Source organism: Triturus cristatus, chromosome 5_2 (assembly GCF_964204655.1).
Source record: "Triturus cristatus chromosome 5_2, aTriCri1.1, whole genome shotgun sequence".
NCBI lineage: Eukaryota > Metazoa > Chordata > Amphibia > Caudata > Salamandridae > Triturus > Triturus cristatus.
In genome coordinates, this window is record NC_140588.1 from 1069483130 (window position 1) to 1069507431 (window position 24302).

Here is a 24302-nt window from a genome sequence, read left to right on the forward strand (position 1 = left end):
TTAAGTGCCCCACAGGTCCTACACGGACCCTGTATGGAGTCACGGCACAAACTAAGCTTTGGACAGAAAGGGGGACAAAGTCAGCCCTGTCGAGATCCAGCGAAGTCCAGGTGTCCAGACTGCGAAGGTCCGTGGTTTCTTCTTTGTTGAATCTTGTCCACGTAAATTCCAATGTCCTGTAGCCAGGTAACTCATTTTATACCCACAGAAAGAGGGTTGGAGAGATTCAGGGGACCCTCCTAGTGGAGGGGCAGGACAGAGGAGTGGCTACACCCGTGTCCTTTGTCCAGTTTCGTGCCAGAGCAGGAGTCAATAGCTCCCAGAACTGGTTTGAGCTGGACTATGCACAGGGACACCAAATGTGGCCCAAGTGCAGACTTTCAGGCACTCTCCGAGTGCACCCACCCAGCCCCAATACACTAAATCTTGTCTGGGAGGTGGTCACATCTCCCTGTGATAGGATGCCTATTGTCCTGCATTCATCTGCTCGAGCTTGGCTCAGCAGCAGGTGGGCTGAAAAGTGTCTCTGGTCGGCAGCATCCAGTTTGTGCTGTCTGGGTCGAGAAGGCTGGCACTGATAAGACCAGTGACCCCACGAAACTTGCTTCAGAAGGGTGGAATTGTACCACTCACACCAGTTACTGGTGTGGAGGTATGATTCCAAGGTGTTTGACACCAAACTCGATATGTTTCGAAGCTGCCGTTTGAGATAGCATTTACCGCGAGGTTATAATGCACCTCTACCTATATGTCCGGCTGAATCACAGACCACCCGGGAGAATGGTCTCTAAAGGCTGCAGAGATGCTCTGCTTATGCTGGAGCACCCTCTCACATAAAACCACGCACCCTGCCTTCAGGATTGTTAAGGCCTGCTCTAGGGGTGACTTATACGTTTTAAGTGTAGTGACTATTATATATAGTGAACCTATATCTAATGTAAGTGATGCAAGCACCATCTTACACAGGCTGCAGTAGGAGACCTAGAGTTCCATTTTGTAGGGCCTCTCATGGGTGGCATAATACATGCTTTAGCCCATGGAAGGCCTCCGGGGTACCTATGCCCTTGGTACATGTGTACCATATACTAGGGACTGATAAGGGTACCCCAGTATCCAACCTGGAGTGTACCAAAGTACATGTATGTTAATTTTTTTGTTTTGATAAACACTTTTTTATTGATTTTGACAAAGAGGCTCTAGCCATACATTACGACACCATGAAGACCAGGAGTACAAACAATGATCTGCGCGACCCATTCCCCGAATATGAGTGATAAAACTGCCTGCGTTAGGACAATCCCCTTGAGACTAAACCATTGCCCCCAACCACTTCCCCCAAATCCTCCGATACCTCTTAGGACACCCATGTGCTTCATACATAGTTTTTTCTTGCGTGGCACACAAGTCGACCCCGGTCCGCCAGCGACTGACACATGGGGGTTCAGGGCTTTTCCATAAGGCCGCTATGTCCCTTTTGCCACCACCATTGCCGTAGTAAAAAACAATTTGTCGTTCCTGGACCCATCCAGCCCATCAGTAGTGCCCAGGATTGTGTGTTTCGGGTCATGCGGGATGTCCCACCCCAGTATTTCAGTGAGTTCCTCCTCAATGTCCCCCTAGAACCGCGCCAAGCGAGGACAAACCCATACCATATGGAAAAAAACAGCAGGTTCGTGACCACATCTAGTGCAGGCAGAGGTCGGGCTAAATCCTGCTCGATGAAGGCGTACACCAGTCTTCCTCCTCCAGCGTGCCTACCCATTCCTCCCATTGAGCACGTAATTGATCTAGGGATGTAGAGGTATGATTGATCAGCGTACGGGAGATGCCTCCCTTCCCCAGGTCCCCCAACATAATCTGCGCCTCAGGCGGGCTATGGTCAGGGAGCCGTGTGCCTGTCATGAGGTGTGCGTGAAGAGCATGTCGCAGTTGTAGATATTTGTAGAACTACATGTATGTCAATTTAAGGGACAAAGCAGATAGACTGGGGTCCTGATTAGCAAGATGCCAGTCAGACTAGTCAAAAACGAGCAAAACACCAGAATAAAAATGGGGGTAACCATGCAGTCAGATCCGACCTTCCTACAATAATGAGCTGAGAGGCCAGATAGTAACTCTTAATGTCAGGGACTGCCAGTTCGCCCTCATAGACCCCTTGTTGTAATTTACGCAACGCTATGCGCGGGTTACCTCCCTCTCACAACAGACTGCGCAGAACTCCTTCAATCGCCTGAAAAAACATATTTGGGACCTGATACAGAGTGATTTGTAGCATATATAACAGGCGAGGGAGGGTCTTCACGTTGAATAGGACTGCCTGACCCATTAGAGAGACTGGGAGACATCGCCAGTGGGTCACATCTTCCCGCAATCTCACCAGTTGTCAGTGCAGATTCAAGGCCACAACATTCTCTTGGTGACTCGAATACCCAAATATTTGAATTCCTCCCATTGTACTAATGCTGCACAAGCGGATGTGAGAGGTGGGATGACACTGGCCAAAGGAAACACCAGAGACTTGTCCCAATTTATCTGGTAGCCTGAATAGCTGCCAAAAAGTTGAAATATGTGAATGAGTCTGTGAAACGTCTGGTGGGGCCTGCGTGCGTAGACTAGAAGATCATCAGCGTACAGAGAGATACGCTCCTCCCATCTGCCCCCAACATCAATACCATGGACTGGAGAGTCCCTACGCATCCACGCTGCCAGTGGCTCAAGTGCCATTGCAAAAATCCTAGGGGAGAGCTGGAAGCCCTGTCACGTACCCCTGTGTAGTACGAATGACCTGGATACCATCCCATTCACACGGAGTCTTGCCAGCGGGTCGCAGTACAGGAGACCGACCCGGGCGTGAAACTTTCTTCCGAGACCCAGCCTAGACAGGACTGCCAACCAGTATGGCCATTCGATATTATCAAATGCTATACGGGCCTTTAATTTGAGCAGAGCTGCAGCTTCTGACAGTTGTGTCGCATGCATGACTACATATAGATATCGGAGATTCAGCTTGGTACTCCTATGTGGCATAAACTCCGACTGGTCGGAGTGAATTACTGTGGAGAGTATTGGACATAACCGATTCGCCAGTACCTTCACCAAGACCTTGGCTTCAAAATTAATTAGGGAGATGGGCGTGTAAGAAATGCACAGCTCCGGTGGTGTCCCCGGTTTGGTAATGACAGCTGTGGTGGCCAATCATAGGTCTTCTGGCAATCGCCCGTCGCTCACCCCTGTTAGCAATATATTTAGCATTGCTTAAGCCACTTTGTCTGCCACACATTTATAGAGTTCAGCGGGCAACCCGTTTGGGCCTGCCGCCTTTCCGGACTGTAAATCACAGAGGGCCCCCATAATCTCCTCTGCTGTCAGGTCTCAATGTATTTCCTCCCTATCTTCCAACGAGAGTTCCAGCAAGGGGAAGTCCTTAAGCAGTTTGGCACTGCTGTCTCCGCGTCTACCAGAGACCACCTGGTATAGTGTCTCATAATAAGTTGCAAAAGCCTCGGCTATGGCCACACCAGACCTGCTACCTCAATTCCAGGACCCAGTTCCGGTCTCTGTCCCTCCTCTCTCGCCATGCTATTAGTTGGCCTTATCGCCCATGTCATAGAGATGCCTCTGTGTGGCTATCGCATGGGAACAGGATGCATTTCCCTCCAATTCCCTGAGCTCCCTCTGTTGGAGTCGCAGCCTATGGCCCAGTGTGTGGTCGAATGTCCCCTCTCACCCTACCTGTGCCTCAATAGTTGTGATTTCTTGTTCTAGTTCTTGCATCGAGCGCAACGTTCCTTCCACTTGCCCCCGGCCATCGCTTGGATGTGACCCCTGGCCACCCCTTAATACGCCTCCCACAGGGTACAATGTTAACTTAGTGAACCTGAGTTTTCGTCAACGTACTGTTCTGTCCATTCCCTTAACTTCTCCTTAAACTCACTGTCCTTAAAGTGCCATGATTACATGTGTGGTAGGATAGTATGCTTCTGGGAAGCGCCCCGGAATAATACCTGCACTGGTGAATGGTCTGATATGCCCCTTGCTCTAAGTCGCACCTCATAGAACCGTCCCGCATGTATGCACTGTGTGAAAATGTAATCCATGCAAGACCTACTACTGTGCGCCGCCGAAATGTGTGTATACTGCCTAGCAGTCAGATTTTGTACCCTCCACAGGTCTGTAAGTCACATCGCCTCCGCGAACGCTCGCAGTGGCTCCTGCTCAGTGGCTCTAAGAGATATCGTAGCACTATCTACGTCTGGGGACATTGTGGCTTTCATGTCCCTGCCAAAAATTAGAACACTTGGGGGCATATCAAGTAGTATTTTACTAAGCTCCCGAAGGGTCTCCGCATGAAACTTTGGTGGTACATAGATCGAGCCTAGGTTGAGAGCTTGGCCCTCCCATGTCCCAGTTAGCACCACATATATGCCTGCGGGGTCCCGCCATGCATGGCCCGGCAGAAAGGGTACCGTATTTTTTAATAAAATCGCTAGTCCTCTGGAGCATGTTGAAAATCTTGCATGGGCCAGTAGAGGGTATCCAAACCTGTTGAGAGCTAAATAGTGATTACCATGCAGATGTGTCTCCTGTAGAAGTACCAAGTCAGGGGCCGGTCGACATAAGTACTGTAGGACCATGGTGCACTTGATTTTATCACCTAAGCCATTGACGTTCCACGTCAAGACATTCAATGTAGTTGCAGATAGTAATGCCATTTCTGAAATGGGGTAAACTTTAGCCTAACCTCCCACCCTACTCCACCGACCTCTCCTCCCCCGCATCTGTGTGTGTCTGAGTGTTGTGTATGTCATGTATTGGTGTCCTGAAAGCCAAGTCAAACAGAACATAAAACGTGCCTAACAGAGTAGTACAGACACAAGTCCTTTTTAATAACACCCTCCACCCTGCTACCCTGCACCATAGGTCTAAACTACCCACGACCCCAATTTGCAGAGCACCTGTCACCCAACCTTAACCATCACTATGCACTGGGGTCAGCTAGCACTGCCACCTCTAGTAAGGTGGCAGCCCTCCTACTCCCCCATGACTCCAGCAGTTAATGTATGTCCAGTCATCTGCCCCAGTGAGGCCCATCACTTACCTGACCTATAAATGGAAAGAAGACCTGAGGTCAAACCGCAGCCCATTGCGCACCAGGCTAAATCAAATCTTGTGTCCAACGTGGTTTCGATCCACCATCCTAGACCCCCCCCCCCTCATCCATTACCTATTCACGGAAGCGAACTCAGAGGGCGGCCCCCGGGAATGATCTATCCTCCGAAATGGCCTCCTGCAGCTCATGGGGAGAGCCGTCAATCTGGTCCCGCGCCGTCGCTGGTCCTACTCCTGGTGTCGCTGTTTGGTTGCTCACCCTCCTTCAAACCAATCCCACACCTCCTTTGGTGCTGTAAAGTACCACAAATTGCCACTGTCCAACATGCGGAGCTTGCCCGCGAACAACATCATGTACTTAAGATTTGCTGTCCTCAATGCTCTCTTAACCTCATCAAAGGTATGTCGTTGGCGCTGCACCAACAGAGTGAAATCTGGAAAGAACCTTATCGTGTTCTCATAGGATAGCTCCCTCCGTGTGTGAGCAGCCTGCGAAATGGCATTGCGGTCACAGTAGTTTAGTATCCTGGCAATGATGTTTCTGGGGTGTGGGGGTGAGGAGCCTAGCTATGGCGGAGGCACCGGTGCTCTGTGCGCCCGTATGCCAGAGAACATTTTCGAGAGGCGTTCGGGCTTCAGATGATTAACAATGAGATCTCCAGAAAGAGGAGGTCCATGGAGGGTCCTTCTGTCCTCTCAGGAACCCCCGCCACCCTAATATTGTGTCTGCAGGCCCTCCCCTCCTGTTCCTCCAGCTTTGCTGCCATTATTCTGTGTTGGTGTGACAGACGTTGCACTTGTTCTTCGAATTTTCGAATGGCGGACTGGAGATCGCTGATGTTAGTCTCAGCTCCAGCGACTTTTTCCGAGGTTTTGTTCATATCTGTCCGGAGGAGGTTTACCTCTATAGTGACCTTGTCAATTTTGGATTCAAGAGTCTTTCCCAGGTTATGGATAGCTGCCATTATGGCCCCCAACGAGGGCTCCGCCGCCTCCTGACACCCGGATGCTGCCGCCCCCTCCACCATCGCCTGCCTGGGCACTGCATACTTGTCCAATTTACTAGTCTGAGTTGTGGGTGCCTCTTTAGGCCATATAAAGTCTTTCATGGGGGAATACTCCCCCACCACCAAATTCCTCCTCCTGGTCATACCCTGAACTCGGGTGTTGCATCCCAGTAAGGACTCTCGACGGGCTCAGCTTCAGGAGAAAGGAGGGGGGAGGGGATTGCCTCACCAGTCTCTACCAGGCTCCAGCCTCTTCATGGATCACCCCCAAGCCCTGCTTTCCAGTACAGGTGAGCGGGGTATAAACTAATACAATAGTCCTGGGGCAGCTATCTGGGCACTCCGGCCGCGCTGCTTCCTGTTCATCACCAGCTGCTCCCTCCGGGTCTCCAACCCGAGGTCCCATGATCTGGACAACTGCCTCACAAGACGCAACTAATCAGCATAACTGTGGGCCTTGCCACTGACTGACTCTCACTGCACTGTATGCTCATGTAGTGCAACTGCTCCTTGCTCCTCACCGGCCTCCGATGGTTGCTGCCACCCTCTGCCGGATAGTGGACCCTCTATCTAGCCCAGGTAGGGCCTACTTTCACCTCATTCACCCCAGGATAACTCCAGCACAGCCCTGGCAGGCCGCTTCTCCTGACCGGAGTCCCTGCGCCATGCTCGGTGGCCAGCACACAGATCTTGGGCACCGCTGGCCCCCAAGGGAGTCACATCGGGTCACCACAACCCTCCTCCGCTGTTGCTCTTCTCCGCAGGGGAGGCCCCAACTCCAGCAATGCTCCAGCCGGCCACTCCGATGCACTGAAGGCCCCGGGCCAACGCAGACAGGAACAGACAGTGCGGCCACGCACAGCTAAAGGCCCGGGCGGCACCGGCATCTCCCGGCACTCAAGGCGCTGCCTCCAGGACCGCCCAACATAGTTTACCCCACTGACGGAGGCCTCAACGCTGCCGGCCATTAAGGATTGCGGTTTCTGGTCTGATGTCAGCCCCAGTGGCTGTTTCAGACTGACTAGGCACCCCAGTATACCCCAATCATCCTGGTTGGGTGGATGAGTTATGGCTTAGGGGAGGATAAGAGAGGGCCACCGCCTACCTCTGAATGCTATTGTATCTGTGAAACATGTGAAAAAACGCTTCTATGTTGTTTTCTGTATTCTTCTTGAAAATCTAAATAAACAAATTAAACTAAAATTTTAAAAATGCAAGGAATAGTTCAGGGTTCATGCAACTTCAGGATACTTCTTTTTAATACAAAATGTCCATAGAATTATTCTTTAGAAGCATTAGGTCTTGCCTCTTGTAATCTGATATCCATGTAGCATGGTCCTAGCTGAGGCAACATTGTACCATGAATGTCTGGAAAAGGATGCCATGATCTACGAGAAAGAATATCCAAGATGGCCGCTGTCTCTCTACACTCTCTAGAGTTTGTGGCCTGCTGGTAAGAGTATACATTGCCATTCCACTGGCATGCAACGTGTCCTCCAAGCTTGCACAACCTAGATCCCTCAGCACCACCACTCCAGGATGACTGTCTTTTTTTCTCTGAAAGGCACTGAGGGCAAGAAATGTCAGCGTAATGTTTCTCCAAACACCAACCAGCTCAACTCTCTGATAATGTGTGGCTGAGTGATGAGGGTTCAGCCGGAGGTGTACAGGTTTTGAAGAGTGCAAACAAGCTATGTCTTTGGTCATGATATTGGAACAAGGGTCCTTCTTGAGGAGTAAGTCCAAAGGAGGATGACACATTTCGACATTAGGTGGTGATAGAAGCAGCAGAAACTCAGCTCATAGGACTTCTTTAAGTGCTGGTGCAAGATCTGGCACACCAGAAGCTAGGCCACGACAAGGACTTGGATACTGCCTGAGTTAGGCAGCGTTGCACGATCTGGTGTAAGGGAAGCTATGAGACCAGGACCACTTGGTGGACCTCTTGAGAGGTGGATGATGGAGGATCTGGGGCAGCTGAAGTTAGGGTACAAGCAAACACTTGGATGTTTCTTGATTTGTCAGCCCAAATAAGGTTGGTGTCAGTGGTGTAATAAAACTTGAGGGGCCCCCCCTGGAAGGTGCTTTTAGGGGCTTTCTGCAGCTTGGGCCCCCACCCCGCAACGCAGGGGCTGCAGGGTCTGTGTTACACCCCTGGTTGATATGTTTTGAATTGGTTGGTTATGTAGGATCTGTGGCGACACCAGGGCTTTTGGAAATTTCCCTCATACCATACAACATGGCTTGCACAACAGCAACAAAAAGGCAAGAAAAAACTCAAAAGGTGTCTTTTTTTTAGCCCTTCCCCAAAAGGTACAGAGCAGCATGCTGCTAGAACACAGTTCCATAGTAGATGCATTTAACCCTTTCACTGCCCTAGGTGCATGTATATTACACTGGTGGCAATAGTGGCAGGGAAGGCATTTTTTGCTTTCTTAAGAACTTTGGCGCCGTTTGAATGTTCACAAACTTTTCCAAAAAAGTACATCCTCTTTGAGTTCTTCATGGCACGTTTCGAGCAGCTCTGTCAAGCGGGGAGTCAAACAAAAGGGAGGGGGGTCCTAGTGCCATGATTTGAAGTTGACTGGATTCAGAACTCATGTCGAAGTGTAGAGTGGCCTGGGCAACTGCGAAGATTCACCTTTCTAGATCAACAGTCTGAAGACCATCTATCCCACTCCCCAGAACGTAGCTCTACCCGTACGTGAGTGGGCACGAATAGCATCACAAACAATAGATTCAGTGATAGAATAAGAAATGGAAAGACTGGGGGCTGGATTACTGAAATCTACAGCGGTCAAAGAAAGGTGGGTCAGAAAACTGAAGCAATAGGCTGGCTCATCAGAGGACATTTTTCAATCCTCCTGAACAGCTGTAATGCCCTTTGCTATTATTTGCAGTGGACTGGATTCCGAACTCATGTAGAGTGACCTGAGAAACTTTGAGGATTAGCGGGTCTTGATCACTGGAGTCTGAACAGAATCTACCCCTTTTCACAGAATATTGCCCTGCCCATGAGTGAAGGTACAAAAATTGCACTACTAAACCATGGAGGGCAGAGGGAATGGGAATGAGAGAGAAGAGCTGGAGTTTTGCAATGTAGACAACCACACGCCTCTCGTACGTCAGCGGATTCACAATAGTGTTTAGATGAATGCCAAATGTACTTAGGTTTGTAAAAAAAACAAGGTTTTATTTTGATGCAAAAACATTGGAATTAATTTAGCACAGAAGGTGTTGACTGGCTTTGTAAAGCCGGGGTGCAGGGATACTAAGCCACAGCCTTAGGAAGACGGTAACATCAACAGAGGAATTCTGATTCGAAAGTGAACCTAGAATGCAGGGACGAAGCAGGAGAACAAACTCAGCAACCAATACCAAGCGCAACCCTGAGGCAAGTCAGAGTTCAGGCAACTGTTCAGGAAAGAACAGCACATCGCAATCCAGAGACAAATCAGTTTTAGGTAAAAAGGTCAAGGAGACCCAAAGGGGAACAAAACAACAAGCATGAGGGAGGTAATGACAGTGAACAAACTGCAGCAATAGTAAAGAAGCCAATACAACATGGCGAACAGATCAGTTGACTGGGGGTGAGTGCTTGCAATGTTCAACACTCAGTCTATCATCCCCTTTGGTTTTGCTTTGTTCGCCCTAAGTTGGCAGGGTATGCCCAGACGTGGGTCTCTTGCTCACTTTGCCACTGGATTCAAGATAGCCTGGCTGATGAGGGTTATGAACCCGAAACCGGTCCCAGGATGCTTGTTTCCGGTCCAGGGAAGACATGGCTTGGCAGTTCGGGCTGGACTGTTCCCATGAGACACAGGGTCAGACTGATTTGCATATGGCCATGTCTGAACTGGGGTGGCGGAGGGAGCTAAAGAATGATGATGGATTAAACCCAGATCTGTTGACTGGGGATGAGTGCTTGCAATGTTCAACACTCCGTCCATCATCCCCTTTGGGTTTGCTTATCTTTTTAACTTCAGCAGCACTTGTGTTGGGTGTTCCATACATTTTGTTAGCCCCATCTGTCGTTTTACTGTAAGCACACTCTCATTCAAATCATTTAGCGTTTTTTGCACTTTCTACACATTCTTTGCCGATGTGGTCATTTTCTTGAAAATCTAAAATTTTAAGTCGGAGATAGAACGCAATTACGGTTGCTGTCTTCATTAAAGCCCTTCTACATCCCTTATGGCCCTAGTGTCTGGTGTGTCACTCTGCGAGGTTGGGCTATGTGACTTGAAGTCCTCCATCTGGCTTTGATAATTCTATACTTTGGAGAAATGTCAATCTCATATCTTTCTCCAATTAAGGATTTCAACAATCTGGGCCTCCTTGAGTCTCCCCTTCTCATCCGTCTCCAGCTGCAGCTCTCCTAGTGGGCCGCTAGAATTTTCACAGCCCCAGTCGACTGCAACCTTCTGTGAGTTTACCCCCAAAAGGTAAAACAATCCAATGCCAACACAGCCACGCCACAGACTGTAACTCCATGGGGGTTTGATACCCCCAATGCTGCTTGTGCTCAGGAATTGCTCAGTTAGGACTGCTCAGGACCTACCCATCTCTGAATGTCTGGGCCAAGTACAGGGTCCGAAATTGAACCACATGGAATCTAGGGTTCAATGACCTCCAATGGCGGTTTATGCCCAGCTGGCTCCCATGGGGGCTGTGGACAAAAGGAAACCGCAGCCAGTTTGGGCGCCCCAAGAAACAGCTGCCATCTTGGATGCCTGCCTGCTCTGGCCTCTGTTCTGAGTTATTTTTTTATAAGCATACTTTGAGGTCTTATAACAGTGCCAACCATAACTTCAATTTGAAATTTATGTTTTCCAGTGAATATATGCAGTATATAAAAAAGTTAAAGTGAAATTAATTTTGCTTATTACACCTCAGTGTATGTTTAAATATCCTCTGAGATTCACTGCCAAACACCACAGTTATAGTTACAAAACAAAAACTAAAAGCAACTTGCACTGCCGTCATGCATCACTTATCAAATTTTTAGGGCCTTTTTTAAATCAGTTTTTTTAAACTTGTTTTTATTTCTTCAGTTTTTTGTAAACTTTAATGAAACCATTTCTGACATTTTTTCAGCTAGGCATTAATTGCCTGGGAGATGACCTTCTTATTCATCTACCTGAAGAGAGGACTTTGTTGCATGGTGCAGAGAGTAGAGAAAAACTGAAGACCTCGACCTTACTCCTCTTCCCCTTTGTAAGGAAATGTGGTTGTGAGACCCAACCGTGTAATAGACTCACAAACCTGTCTTGAGTCCAGTCAGGCTCGTTTGTCAAACCTTAGCTCAACGTTGGGTAGCTGTGTCTTCGAGCAGTCAGTCATGGTTAAACAAAGGAACAAGCATGAAGCATTAATCAGTACCAAACAATTGAATAAGAAAGAAACACAACTCCCAAGAAATCCAACATCAGTTTATAAGAATAGATTGTATTTTTGTAAATTTATGAACACTGAAACAAACAAAATGCACCGGAAAGTTCCGGAGATACAAATACTTGAAGGATCAATAAAGCAGAGCTTTTTACTCCACCACAAGCAAGCATTTGGTACTTAGAAACTTTTTGGAGAAAACATTCATCAGATTTGAGTGTTGTCACTTCAAGTTACTTTGGGCGACCAACTCTGGCAGGGAATAGGTCAGGGGGACTACCAGGTTCCAAGGAAGAGTTGCCTTTGAAGAAAGAGCAGTCGCCAGTCCAGGTCCTGATGCAAGGGGTGCAGTATGCTGGAGATGCTAGAGGATGCAGTGCGGTCGACAGGGGTTTCTGGGGCTACTCCTGGTCCATGGTCTTGGTGGGGTGATTGTGACCAGAGGAGTCAATGTCCCCCGAAGTCACAGTGGGTCCAGCGAAAGTCGAGTTGACACTGAACTCCTGGTCTCCGGTCACATCGAAAAAAGCGGTTCCCTTTTCTTTACGATAACTTTCCTTCTGGGTGACTGCTCTCTGGTGGCTCTCCGGGTCCAGCAGACTCGGGTTCAACGTTTGAGCATCAAGACGCGGTCTCCCGGGCTGCACTTCTGTAGTTAGCGACAATCCCGTGACCTGGGCTATCAACTTGCGAAGGCAGGCTTCTTCAGCTTTTGTGACCCCGGTGCTGAAAGAGGAAGTTAGCCAACTGACTCTTGGAGTCTCTTCTCCTGCTGGGACTCAGGGCGACCACAGACACAGTCCTCTCTTTGTAGCCCAGGTAGCAGCTGGTGCAGTCCAACTTCGGTGCTGCCTCTCACTTGTGGTGGCACAACTAGTCACAATCGTGGAACAACTAGTGCTGCAATCCACGAGAGACATTTTAGCTTACAGGCCCTAGGTACCCTGGGTATCATATTCTCGGGACTTAGAAGTAAGTTAACTGATTCCAGTTGGGTATAAGCCAATTAAACATACAGTTTCATTACATCAATTCCTAGTAGTCAATATGAGGGCAAAACGTGGGGGTGAACCCGCAAAAAACCTGTTTCTTTACACCCTTGCTGCTGGACATCTGTGGGCAGGGTTGTTTGCTTTTCTTCCTCCCAGAACCCCTTTCAGAGGGCCACAGGGTACGCACGAGCTACTGGGCCCAACCATGGTGGTTGAGGCTTTTTTACTCTTGATATCCCAGGGCCCAACCTACTATGGGTTCTGAGTAACCTTACCAAGTGCCCCTTCAACATTTGACCTTCAATGGCAGCACAGGTGGAATAGCCCACGCCTTCTTGGGGGGGGGGTGAACACAGGGTCACAACTTAAAATACATTCTATAGCAGCCATTAATGATTGTGCAATCAAATACTTTCTTTTATGACAAAAAGAGTACTTTTATATGAACACAAAGTGAAATAGAGCATACATACACCCTCCACAGAGCCCCCTGAGGTCAGGACTCTAGTGTGCAATTGGCAGGCCCCTGAGTCTCATTTCCCTTTCACGAGTGGTAGTGGTTTTTCCCCCATTCAATATAGGTGACATTCAGGTTAGGCCCAACTAGCAGTCAGAGTCTCACGATTCCCACTCCAACTCTTTTAGAAAAGTCAAGAGTCATCCAGCACTGAAGCGCAATCTGGCATACAAGTTCACCCAGGGTCTTCTACCCCTTCGATCAGCCTTAACCGCTCCAGCAAGGATTGCACAACTGCAGTGGCTGCTTTTAGTGAGTAACACTCACGGCTCTGCAGAGGCAGCAGTTGGGTTTATTCGGCACTCCTCCGGTGCAACAGTAAGTTGCCTTTGATCCTCCCTACATGTTGTGGGGGATCGACAGCTTGTGGTTCTGATCCGAAGTCAGGGTTTAAGCCCACACGCGTGACCATGGCGGCCTCTCCTCTCAACCACGGCAACCACCAGGCTACGATGCTTGTCCTTTCCAGTGGCCCCATTTGGCATAAGGGTCACCACCCTTACTCCGCACTTGGGCAATGGCCCGATCAGCACGGCAAGTTCCTCTTCACAGCAGCCCCCTCTGGCATACGTGGTCTCCGACTCTCACACTGCATGCCGGCAATGTCTCAGTCTGCACTGTTCACTTCACAGCGGCCCGTTTGGCAAACAGGGTTGCCAACTTTCCCACCGCACGCAGGCAACTGTAGTTCGCTCATCACACCAAGCTACAGGGTTCCACTCGCCAGGATCCGCCGCTGGCTCTTGCTCCCTTCAGCAATCTCCTCTTCCTCACAGGGCACACTGATCTTTGCACGCAGGCAGGTGCTGGTTCTCCAGGCTACAGGGATCTTGGCTTTTCCCTGGGTGATGTCTTCGCACCCAGCTGGAAGACTGCAGGCCTTAACTCCATTGTCACAATCAGAAGTGTTGTAGAGCTTCTCCTCCCCGCACAGGCCAACTCTTTGCTTTGCAGATGGCCATTTTGGTGCCTTGAACTCTTCTTCATAGAGTCTATTTCTTTCCAGACACCAAATGCAATTTATAGTCTGAGTCTTTTGAAGTTTGTATGGGGGGGTCTGCCTCCTTTTGAAGTGCCCACTCCTCTGCCCTCTCTTCCTCCAGAAAGCAGCCTGTCATAGTAGGAGTGACGCTAAATCACACAACACAGGCCATAGGAGTGACTATACTTCACATCTGGATGTCAGCCACAGTGATATGTGTATTGAAAGTTTATCCCTGGGCCCCAGCCCTACTCTTTATGATTATCTTACTAGCCCTATCTCCTTCCTCAGATGTGCCAAGGTCCCTTTCCAGTGACCGTTCCTGGAATCAAAGAGCACCCTTTGAAGTGTTCTGGAGAACCTGATTTCAATTCCTCCAGTGTGTGTGCCACCCAGCTCACAGGAATGCAGCAATCCACACATCTGTCTTGGGGATTCCTCTGCCTCCTCATGCTACTCTAGTCTGCCCTGGGTCTTCCAAAATGGATTGCAGAGTCTTCCATGCGTTGTACCATTCACAGGCACACATACCTCCAGCACATGCAAACAACACACACGCACTATACAGCGCTACAAACTAAATTGATGTAGGTTAACGGTGAGTTAAGCACACAGTAGCAGAAGTTTGCATTAGTGAGCCCGTAGGTCCTCACCTTCTTGGGCTTTATTGTAATTTGTGGATTAAATGAAAACTGTGGCAATCTCAGATTTCAAACAGAAATGTGAATCTGCCTACTCGGGTGCAATCATGGTTGTGGTATTTTATCCATGCCTATCAGCATTGTGACAGCGCATCCAAATTCAACACAGTATCACATTTTCAAATCAAATAGTGCTTAATTTATTTAGGAGTTTATCAACATAAATTTCAGGCATTGGATGAGTATTCCATGTTCATCGCTGGAAGTCACTACTGTATTATTAAACTGCACCTAATTCTAAAATGGCGACCTATGTGAGCAAGGCTTGAGTGGAGTCAAAATACGTCCTCGACCTGCTGTTGTCTTTTTGATGCACTGAAATAAAATTGACATGATCATTACTCCACCAGTGGCTGTGCCTGATTAAAACTTGTGCTCAGCAGGAATGGCATTATATGTGTGTGTTTATATATATTTATATATATATTCGCAAAAGAGATCTCTGATTCAAAAAGGCCCCTTGTTGGCTCCAGATTAAAACCAAGGTTACTTTCTAGGTTACCAGCCTTAAGTTTAGATGTTTGCAAGGGCTGAATCCAGTCTACGTAGGACCTAGGACCACTCCTTGTACCCTCCTTTTAGGACCCTCCAAAATATCAGATGCCATTTTATTAGTCCCTCAGGTTCAAGCTTACATCTGAAGACGTGCACTCTTTCTCTGTCCGAGCAGCAGGCATTTGGAATAAACTGCTTGACCACAATTGAACCTGTTCTAGTCTCTTCACCTTCAAATGCCTACAAAAGGCAGATGTGTTTGAACGGTATTTTAGATCACCATTGTCTAGAGACGCCTTGGGGTATGAGTAGAAGTAATATAACAAGTGTCATTAATTACTGCAATAACAACCTCTAAGTTTTATAGACACAAGAGGAAACCGAGTAAATGGTGTGGACTATGTAAGTGGCTGACTGGATGTGTCTCTGTTTCTCTTTCAGAAACCCCCACTCCTGATCCAGTCGTACCTCTAGCTGTATCCACCCCACCAAGTACAAGCAAGAAAGTGCAGCGTCAGAGGATATCACAAGGTAATGGTCTTCCACCCGCGCAGCAAGCACAGGGTATTGGGTGAATTGGAGAGGGAGCTAGGGGGGTCCATCTCTAGTGTGGTGGTTACTCTCATGTCTGGATGCCTCATCAAAGGTCAATTTTCTGTTCCTTGTATATTACCGAAAGAGTCTCTTTTTAGGCTCAAGTTTCTGCCCTTTGCGGATTGTTTGGGTGTTTTTCTACTTTCAAGTCTCTATTCCGTGCAGTGAGTTAGGAGGCTTTTTCGAGGTTCACATCTCTAATCTCTGTGTTGGGGTTTGTTGCCTTTTTCAGGATCAGGTCTTTGCTCTCTGTATTTAGCCTTAATGTTTTTTTTCTGGTGTCCGGTTTCTTCTGTCCATTGGCGTTTGTTTACTTTTCTAGTGGAAATCCTCTGTACATTTTCTTTGTATTGGTATTTGCGCCTTTTCAATGATCAGATCTCTGTATGGGAGTTGGGGTTTTGTTGCCTTATACAGAGTTAGATCTGTTTTCTTGATACTTTTTCTCAAGTCATGTGTCTGTGTGTTTTCTCCACTGAGTTAGTTGAGCTCTCTGTTCTCTAGTAGGGATGTACTTTTTGTTGGGACAGGTCTCTGCTCTGGGTATTGGATTGCTGCGTTCTGGTCTCAGCCTTTGGCCTGTTCATTGTGGTAGGCTGTTTTTTCTTGTGCTCTGTGCATTGGAGCTAGATGTTTCTTCTTGCAGTCGCTATATTACTGTGGTAGTCGGCACACTCTGGATATGCAAATTTGTGGAGTTGCCAAGAGGTGTTTTTTCCTTTCTTTCAGATCTTCTGCCCCTCCAGATAGTGGGAAACACGCTGCAGTTTTACGATAACCAATCAGAGGAGTTGACATGCTCTGTGGAGCTAAATGACATTTTCACAGTGGAAAAGTCCCCCTTGGGGTAGGTACATGTGAACCCCTGGATCACGCCATTGTAGGACTGCAACCCTTCACAACTGGTGACCCCTGGTATGCATTAGACTGGTCTTGGTGAAGACAGATCTTCGCCCCACTCTGTAGACATGCATTGAACATTGTGCTGAGGAGGTAACCTAACTTTCTTAACATGCATTGAACAGTATGCGGTGATGAGTTACCTAAACATACGCCACTAACATGTATTGCAGCGCAGTAGAAGAAGCGCTACCCGAATGTGCTCCCCATTAACATGCAGTGACCTTAATGTAGAGAACCCCTAACAAGTGGATATCTTACCCTTGCCCTCTATCAAAGCCCTCTCCGGGGAAGCTCTCTCATCCATACGCACCATTATCAATGCCGCCTCTCAAGGCATCTTTTACAGAAGCTCTCAGGACAGTTTTCAGACAGCTATGTGGTATTGGTCATAGGTATGTCGGCGCCGCAAAGAATTTGCACATTAGTTTCCTATTTTCTAATTATATGGCGGTGCTGCAAGGTGTAGAGAACCACAAACTCTACAGGAGGAAGCAAAGCTTAGCACAAATTATTTCAAATCCCCAGCACACGTAAATATGAAAATTCAAACGTTTTTTTTGTTTGTAAGTAGCAAATACAGTAGACAAAACAAATTGAAGAATCATGCGTCAAGTCTTCTTCTTTTTCTTTTATTCAAGAAGCTTTCATGAGGAACATCACAGCCACAGCCAACACGTGTTTCGTCGTTTAGGGATAGTAGTCCCACGACTTCCTCAAGGCTAGTCTCTTATTCAGTTATGACTTTGAAGTGTGGTACAAATTCCAGACCACACAGGGGTCTATTCTCGGATGGGGATAAATCAAAACCTCTCATTTATGCTTCCACGTAACGCGTAAGTCCGCGGTAACCTCCGCCGAGTGGGTTTCCAAGGCATTAACGAAGACACTCGAGACACGGGCGGCTGTACTCGGCTGGGCTGCACATTTTGATTGTGAGGACGGTGGACTGATACATACATTCATACCGATAGACTACTGCGGACTTACGCGTTACGTGGAAGCATAAATGAGAGGTTTTGATTTATCCCCATCCGAGAATAGCTCTCAGGACAGGCCAGATCGGCTGAAGATTGTAGGCAGCAACCGTACAAATTATAATCGCCCTCCTGACCATAGGCAAAGGGGAGCCCTGCCTCCTAATGGTGCTGCACCTCTCTGCCGTCTTCGACACCTTTGATCATTTCTGCCTGGAATCTGGAATAGGATTTGCTGAAAACATCCTTCCCTGATTCTCTCCCTGCCTGTCCACAGAACACCAGTTCATTCACTTGGGCATCTCCTCATCCATAAAGATCCCGATGTCCCGAGGAGCCCTACATTGTCCCTACCTGTCCCCTGCCATATTCTTCTTTTTCCTGGAGCTCCTGGAGACATCTGTACTTTAAATTGTCCTCAGTTCATAAACTGCCTGCACCGCATCCGCACCTGGATGACCGTAAGCTTAACCCCACTAAGACAGAGGGCCTGATTTATATACTGGCAGGCGGTCCATTTCTCCAGCGTGGTGACGTAGAAATTGACTTAATCGCCCTGATGGAGATACCGTCTGCCAGATTAAGAAATGTCTGTCAGGCCAGCGGACATTTCTATCATTGGCAGGAACCACTGTCATGGCGTTTCCTGTCAATGCATTGTAACTTTGATGAAAGTCAAATATGATGGAGCCGTCTGCAAAGATTTTTTTTTCTTTTTGTTCGTTTCAAAAAGAAAATCCTGCTTTTCTTTTTGGAACTAAAAACAAATGCCCCCTTGCCATGGGAGCTGTCTCCCATTGGGGTGCGGTGGAGAGGGGGAGGAGGGGGTCATTATATATATTTTTTTCCTTTCTTTACTGCCCTGTACAGCCAGGAATTGCCTGGCGGTGACAGACCATAAAAAATGGTTACATGTCTGCCCATATAAATTGGGCGGGAGGACATATACCAGTTATCTGACTGCCCTCACTCTGCCGGCCATCAGAGAAGTTTGCTCATGGCAGAGACAGAGTAGACTCCGCCGTTGTCAAACTATGGTCTGTCCGCATCTAAATTCGCAAGGTGGACTATTACATTGGCAGAGAGTGAACGCCGTCGCTGTTCTCACTCTACCAACATATAAATCAGGCCCAAAATTCATACTGTTTGGCAAGAACAGCAAGCAACAACTAGTCTAAACTTGGCTCAGTGACACGCAACCTGGACAGGTTCAAACACCAAGCCTTTTCCGGTGGTGGCTGGTGACATTTGAAGGTGGTGAGGAGTAAAAGTATTCTTCGACTGTCACCGAGTGAGCAAAGGAAGTAATGCCAGCTGACCCAAGAGGGCTCCAGCCTAAAGACATTGTCTCCATCTTCACTAGGTAAATGTTTGCAGATGGGCTTTACGTTAGCTTAATCCCAAAGCTTAACTCCGCAGTGGTGGAATGGTAAACTGTAAGCACTATGCTGAACAACTTTAAGTAAAGGATGGATAACATTTAGCCTTTTGTCATTATTTACCCAGTTAGTACCTGCATAGAGTGCTGTCCTTTCACTTGCACATTCCTTGCGTACAAGTTTGGCTACTGAAATCTTGTTATACATTGATAGGGACATAGACCGTTTCAGGTGTGGTTACAGAAATCTGTGAGTGACTAAATGTCCACTGTGAAAAAAGGCATTTTTTATCAAAAGAAAACTAGGTCATGGCTTCTAGGCAGAGACGCTTCAGACAACCAGAAATAGAAAAGCTAATTTTACTGTTCTGCTATGGCACTGCCCATATTATTTCAAATTGGCTCTTTGGTTTGTAAGATTAATAATTACTTTTTATACATGATGTTGGACTTTCATTTTGTACCCAGTCCTACCCTGCCGGATTACGAATCCCCACCAAACATCAGTTTAAATATGCACCGAAAATAAAATACACAATTAAAACTGCTTTATTTTTAAGGTGGTTGGGCGGCTGAAAGTAGTGGAGCGACACCCTTACGCCGCCATAGAAGTGCCGCCACTACATCCAAATCCAAGTCCATTGCATTCACTCTGGCCACAACGTCACCCTCAAAGAGCACATCGCCAACATGCCTCGACAAATCAACTCAACCACTCACTATGGCGATTTAATCAGGGCGAGCTATATTCAGGGCCTACTCTCCCCTTCTGCCGAGCTGACAAACAGGTGCTCTGTTCACTCAGAAAGTGAAGGGGCATTAAAGATTCTTTTAAATATTGTTTTTTCGTGTTACATTTATTCTGTGTTCAAAGAAAGAAGTCAAAAGTCAGTTTACGTCTACAATTACTTTCTTTCTCTGACTGCAAAGTTCAAGGATTTTGTAAAGTGAGCTGACTGACAAACGTTCTGTACAAAAAGTGTGACATGAAAGGCTGTAGGATGTCATGTTTAATTCTAACAATCATTTAAGTAGCTAAAAATAAACTGTACAAAGATTTCAAAATACATTTCAATAGTTATGAAAGCCCTGTTTTGTAATTCTGTGTGATGAAAAAACTATTTTGATTGGATGAAAACAAATCAGAACACTTTACTCAGTGATGTGCAAATAATGACTATGTTTGCTGAAACTCAATTTCAACAGATTATTGTTTATACAGATTCTTATTATGCACAGAGCAAATGTTAAGTCTATTAAATCAAACCAAGTAGGCTGTGAGCAGGAATGCTGAACTCCCATATTGAAAGTTGCTCTTGTGTTTGATAATGAAGAAAAGGCTGGCTCTGTAAAATCAAATATTTGCCTAGGATGACATAATAAGACCAGTTTATGGGTCAAGTACTTCACAGTTAGGTCAAGTAGATTATTCAAGTTACTCGAGCTGCAGGTCTAGTAACAGTTTCATGGTTTTTCAAAGGCCTGGCCAAGAAAAGCAAGATGACTTGGTGCCTGCTCTCTGCACTGAAGAAAGTGAAACCATTCCTCCTAGAAAGCTACTTCAGAACTGCTATTCTGCTTTCCATCTGAATTGTAGGAACCCCTGTTCCAAGGGCTCTCCGAATCCACACTCGCCCCCTAAGTTGCATCCTGCACGCTGAGGCACGCCTCATCGAGGACTTGAAGACATATGAGTACATCCCCACTCCTCTAATGATATGTGTAGGAAGGTGGATATCTGACTATGGTTGCCCCCAACTTTTTGCCTAGTGTCTAGCTGGTTTTTCGACTTAGTTGGCCTGAGATCCTGCCATTTAGGGTCTTCTGCTGTCTGCTCTCTCTTTAAAATGGACTCCATGTACCCTAGGTACATACACAATTGGTAAGGATCACCTTATTGGACCCTGTACAGTGTACCCTAGGTACCCAGGGCATAGGTGTACCCTAGGCATCCCAGGGGCTGCAGCATGTATTATGCCACCCCTGGTCTGGCCTTCCAATCAGACACAACTGGCTGATCACTCAGCTGGGACAAGGTCGTGTAATCACCCCTTGCTTAGGTATAGTATGCCTATATCTACCCTTATATATAGACACATGTGTACCTATCAGTCACTCCTATGGCAGGCCTTAACAATCCTGGAGGCAGAGTGCTTGGTAACATGTGAGATGGTGCTCTAGCATGAGCTGAGCCTGTCTGCAGCTTTCGGAACCAAGCCCTTATAGCTGTTCTATGATATAGCCTACCATATACTCTTAAAGTGCCTTATAATCTTAAACGGTTATGGTAACTATGGTTTGGCTTTATCAAAACATGTCGTGTAAGGTGTCTAACACTTTGGAATAATACCCCCATACCATTTCTGGTGATGAGGATATTATCCCTCCCTTCTAGAGGGAGAGACATGTTAAAATCCTACTTTGCTGTTTAACTCTAACCAAAGCCTCAGCATCACAAAATGGATGCTGCTGCCACAGACACAAGTCTGACCTCCTGCTGCTGGGAGTGATCCCAGCCAGGGAGGCCTGGACAATAGGTTTCCTGCTTGGGGAGGTGCTAGCACCTCCCCAGACAGCCTTTAGTGTATTGGGGCAGGGTGGGCTGAAAGGAATGAGACATGCCTGGGGCACACAAGGTGTTCCTTGCATAGTCCAGTTCAAACCGGCGCTGGGGCACTCCAGCCCCAGCTCTGGCGCGAAACTGGACAAAGGGAAGTGGGTGTAACCACCCCCTCCCAGGTCCCACCCATAAGGCGTGACCTAGCAGGTATCCCAGCCCCCCAGATTAGTATAAGAGTGGGAGTTGGGCCTCAAGACTTTAGATTATCCTGAACCTGCAAAACTGAACAGAAACTCTGGACCTTCGACATTCGACGAAAGAAGAAGACTGAAGAATCTCCCTTGTAGCCAAGGAGTGGCTACCCTGTGCAAACAGGCACCATCAAGAGACTACCCTTTGCTTTGCCCACGTTCTACGAGGAACCGACTGCAGAGCCTGACCAGAGCCTTGACTTCCAGACTTCTCCGACCCTGATCCACATCTACAGCAGAGCTGAGATCCGTGGAGGCGACGTGGGACCGGCTACCTGGAAAAAGTGGCTAGTAACTTAAAGCGCAGCTTCTGAGGTCCCCTCGAAGTTGTGCACCGGGGATTGAGAAGCCCCAACCCCAAGCACCATCTGCACCGAAGATCAGCCCCCCACACTCCACGAGTCCTGCGTGGGGCCCTTCAGCATTTTCCTGCTTGCCGCGTCTGTCCGGTTGCTTGCCCGCTGGCTAGTGGCCTTTGTGACGACGCTCCCTGAAATCTTCTGCGCTGGTTTGGCTCCTCCAGACTGGCTCCTGCTTCTCTGCAAAGAAGAAGCACCCCAGACCTTCCTGGTCTGCACCAGAAGCAAGTCCTTCGTTCTTCGTGGGTTCCGCTTGCCAAGGCTTGGTGATTCCTAGTCCAACTTCGACGCCGCCGACAGCAAGAGCCTTCGTGGGACAGCTCGCCTCCTGGTCCTGGTCGTCCTCGACGCTTCCTGGTCCTCCTGGCTGCAGCGACAAGCTTCACCTTCACCTGCAATCTTCACGACATCGCCTGGTTCCTTCCTGGTTCCACGTGGTCACTGGCTAGTGACCTTGACTCTGTCCCTTCTGCTTGCAGGTTTCTTCTCTTCTTGATCCCAGCCTTGGGATCCACCGGACACTCTTCACTGACTGCCTGTCAGCATCTTTCTTTAGGCATCCATAGGAGTCGACGACGAAAACGACGCATCTTCACCCCTATGCACCCGCAGCCTGTGGGCTAGGTAACTTGGGTACTCCGGTGCTCATCAGGATAGTAACTATCCTAGTGTCTAGTTTTCAAGTCTCAACTTCCTAGCTACTCCGGAAGTGTCCTAAATCTACCGTTTTCTAAACTGTACTATTGCTATTGACTTTTACGCATTACGCGTGAGTGTTTCCACTCTGCACACGAATCCCGTGGGCCTCCCACTTCCTAACTAACGCTAGTGTAGTGTAGCCCCAGCGATTCCCTAGGCCTAGGCCTATTCTATTTCCGTGACAGTGGTTCTTATACCACTTACTTAGTATATGGTTTGCGTGGCCCCTAGGGCCTAACTGTATTACTTACCTGTGTGACTTAATGTATGCTTAAATAAGACTGTGTTGTACTTACCTCTAATCTCATAAAGAGTGCTGAGGGTTTGACTAGAATAAATACACTTTATTTTATAAATATATCTGTTGTGGTGTCCTTTCATTTGGTATTCAAGGGATTATATATGGTATCACAGCTGGCTTCACATGCCATTCAGAGTTTAGCCTAAGACTGCTCTTGTCCATGCTACCACTAGGATAGCTGGTCTATAAGGTTGACTTTACAACCAATCACCATAAGGGTATTTGGACTGATATAAGGTGTACACTAGAACTAGTGACATCATACATCAGGCCAACTTCTCACATTGGTGAGCAGCGGTTGGGATCTGAGCTTGCTGTTGTAATACCATTGTAATCTTGAGATACTAAATTGAAAGATCACACAGATATTGTCTAGGTACATATAACATAGATTATAATACTTAAGTCCTACTGGACTTTGTAGTTGTAGGTTGAAGGGAGTAACACACCCTGACTACAACTACTAGAGAGGTTTAGTAGATACAACTAGTGTAGGTAGGTGCACACACCACACCCTCACTAGATCATGTCTCTGAGAGGAGATCAAGTGGATGCTCTCTCAGGAGGATCAGGTCTGCAAAAGACCCCCTCTAGATATGATACCTTAACATTCCAGGAGATGAGACATTTGTGTACCTCCAGAGGAATAAAACAGGGTTCAAACCCTACCCTTAGACAGCTAGTGGAGCTTCTGGAGGCCTATGATGCTGAAAGAGCTGCCAGGGATGGTGCCATAGCTGTAGATAAGGGTCTACCCACCACAGATGAGTCAGATGGGACTTCAGAGGAAGAGGTAGACAGCCAGGGCCAAGTAGGAAGACTTAGCCAGGCTAACCTAAGCCTACATGGGAGTGTGCATGGGGTCCCCCCATACAGACCCACAAGTAGGCTTTCACAGAGAAGCAGGAGGGACAGATCCCCTTCAAGGGAATCCATCCACTCCCATGTCTCTAGCATCTCTAATGCTTCCTCTCACAGGGGAATGACTTCACCTGAGAGAAAGGAGCATGAAGCCAGAATGAGGGAAGCTAATCTGAGGATTCAGAGGGAAGAACTTGCCCTTGCCAAGGAGAAGCTTGCTCTGGCTAG

The 24302-nt window shown here is 47.7% G+C and overlaps 1 protein-coding gene across 3 annotated transcripts in view; it reads left to right on the forward strand.

Moving 5' to 3' along the window:
* The window catches only part of LOC146829685 (arf-GAP with Rho-GAP domain, ANK repeat and PH domain-containing protein 1-like), a 399658-nt gene that overhangs the window by 306622 nt on the left and 68734 nt on the right, over positions 1-24302 (forward strand). For all 3 annotated transcript variants that reach the window (XM_085608376.1, XM_085608375.1, XM_085608377.1), the window contains 2 exons: positions 15636-15725; positions 16518-16635. In XM_085608376.1, the coding sequence (XP_085464502.1) occupies positions 15636-15725; positions 16518-16635 (208 nt within the window). The remainder of the gene's footprint in view (positions 1-15635; positions 15726-16517; positions 16636-24302) is intronic.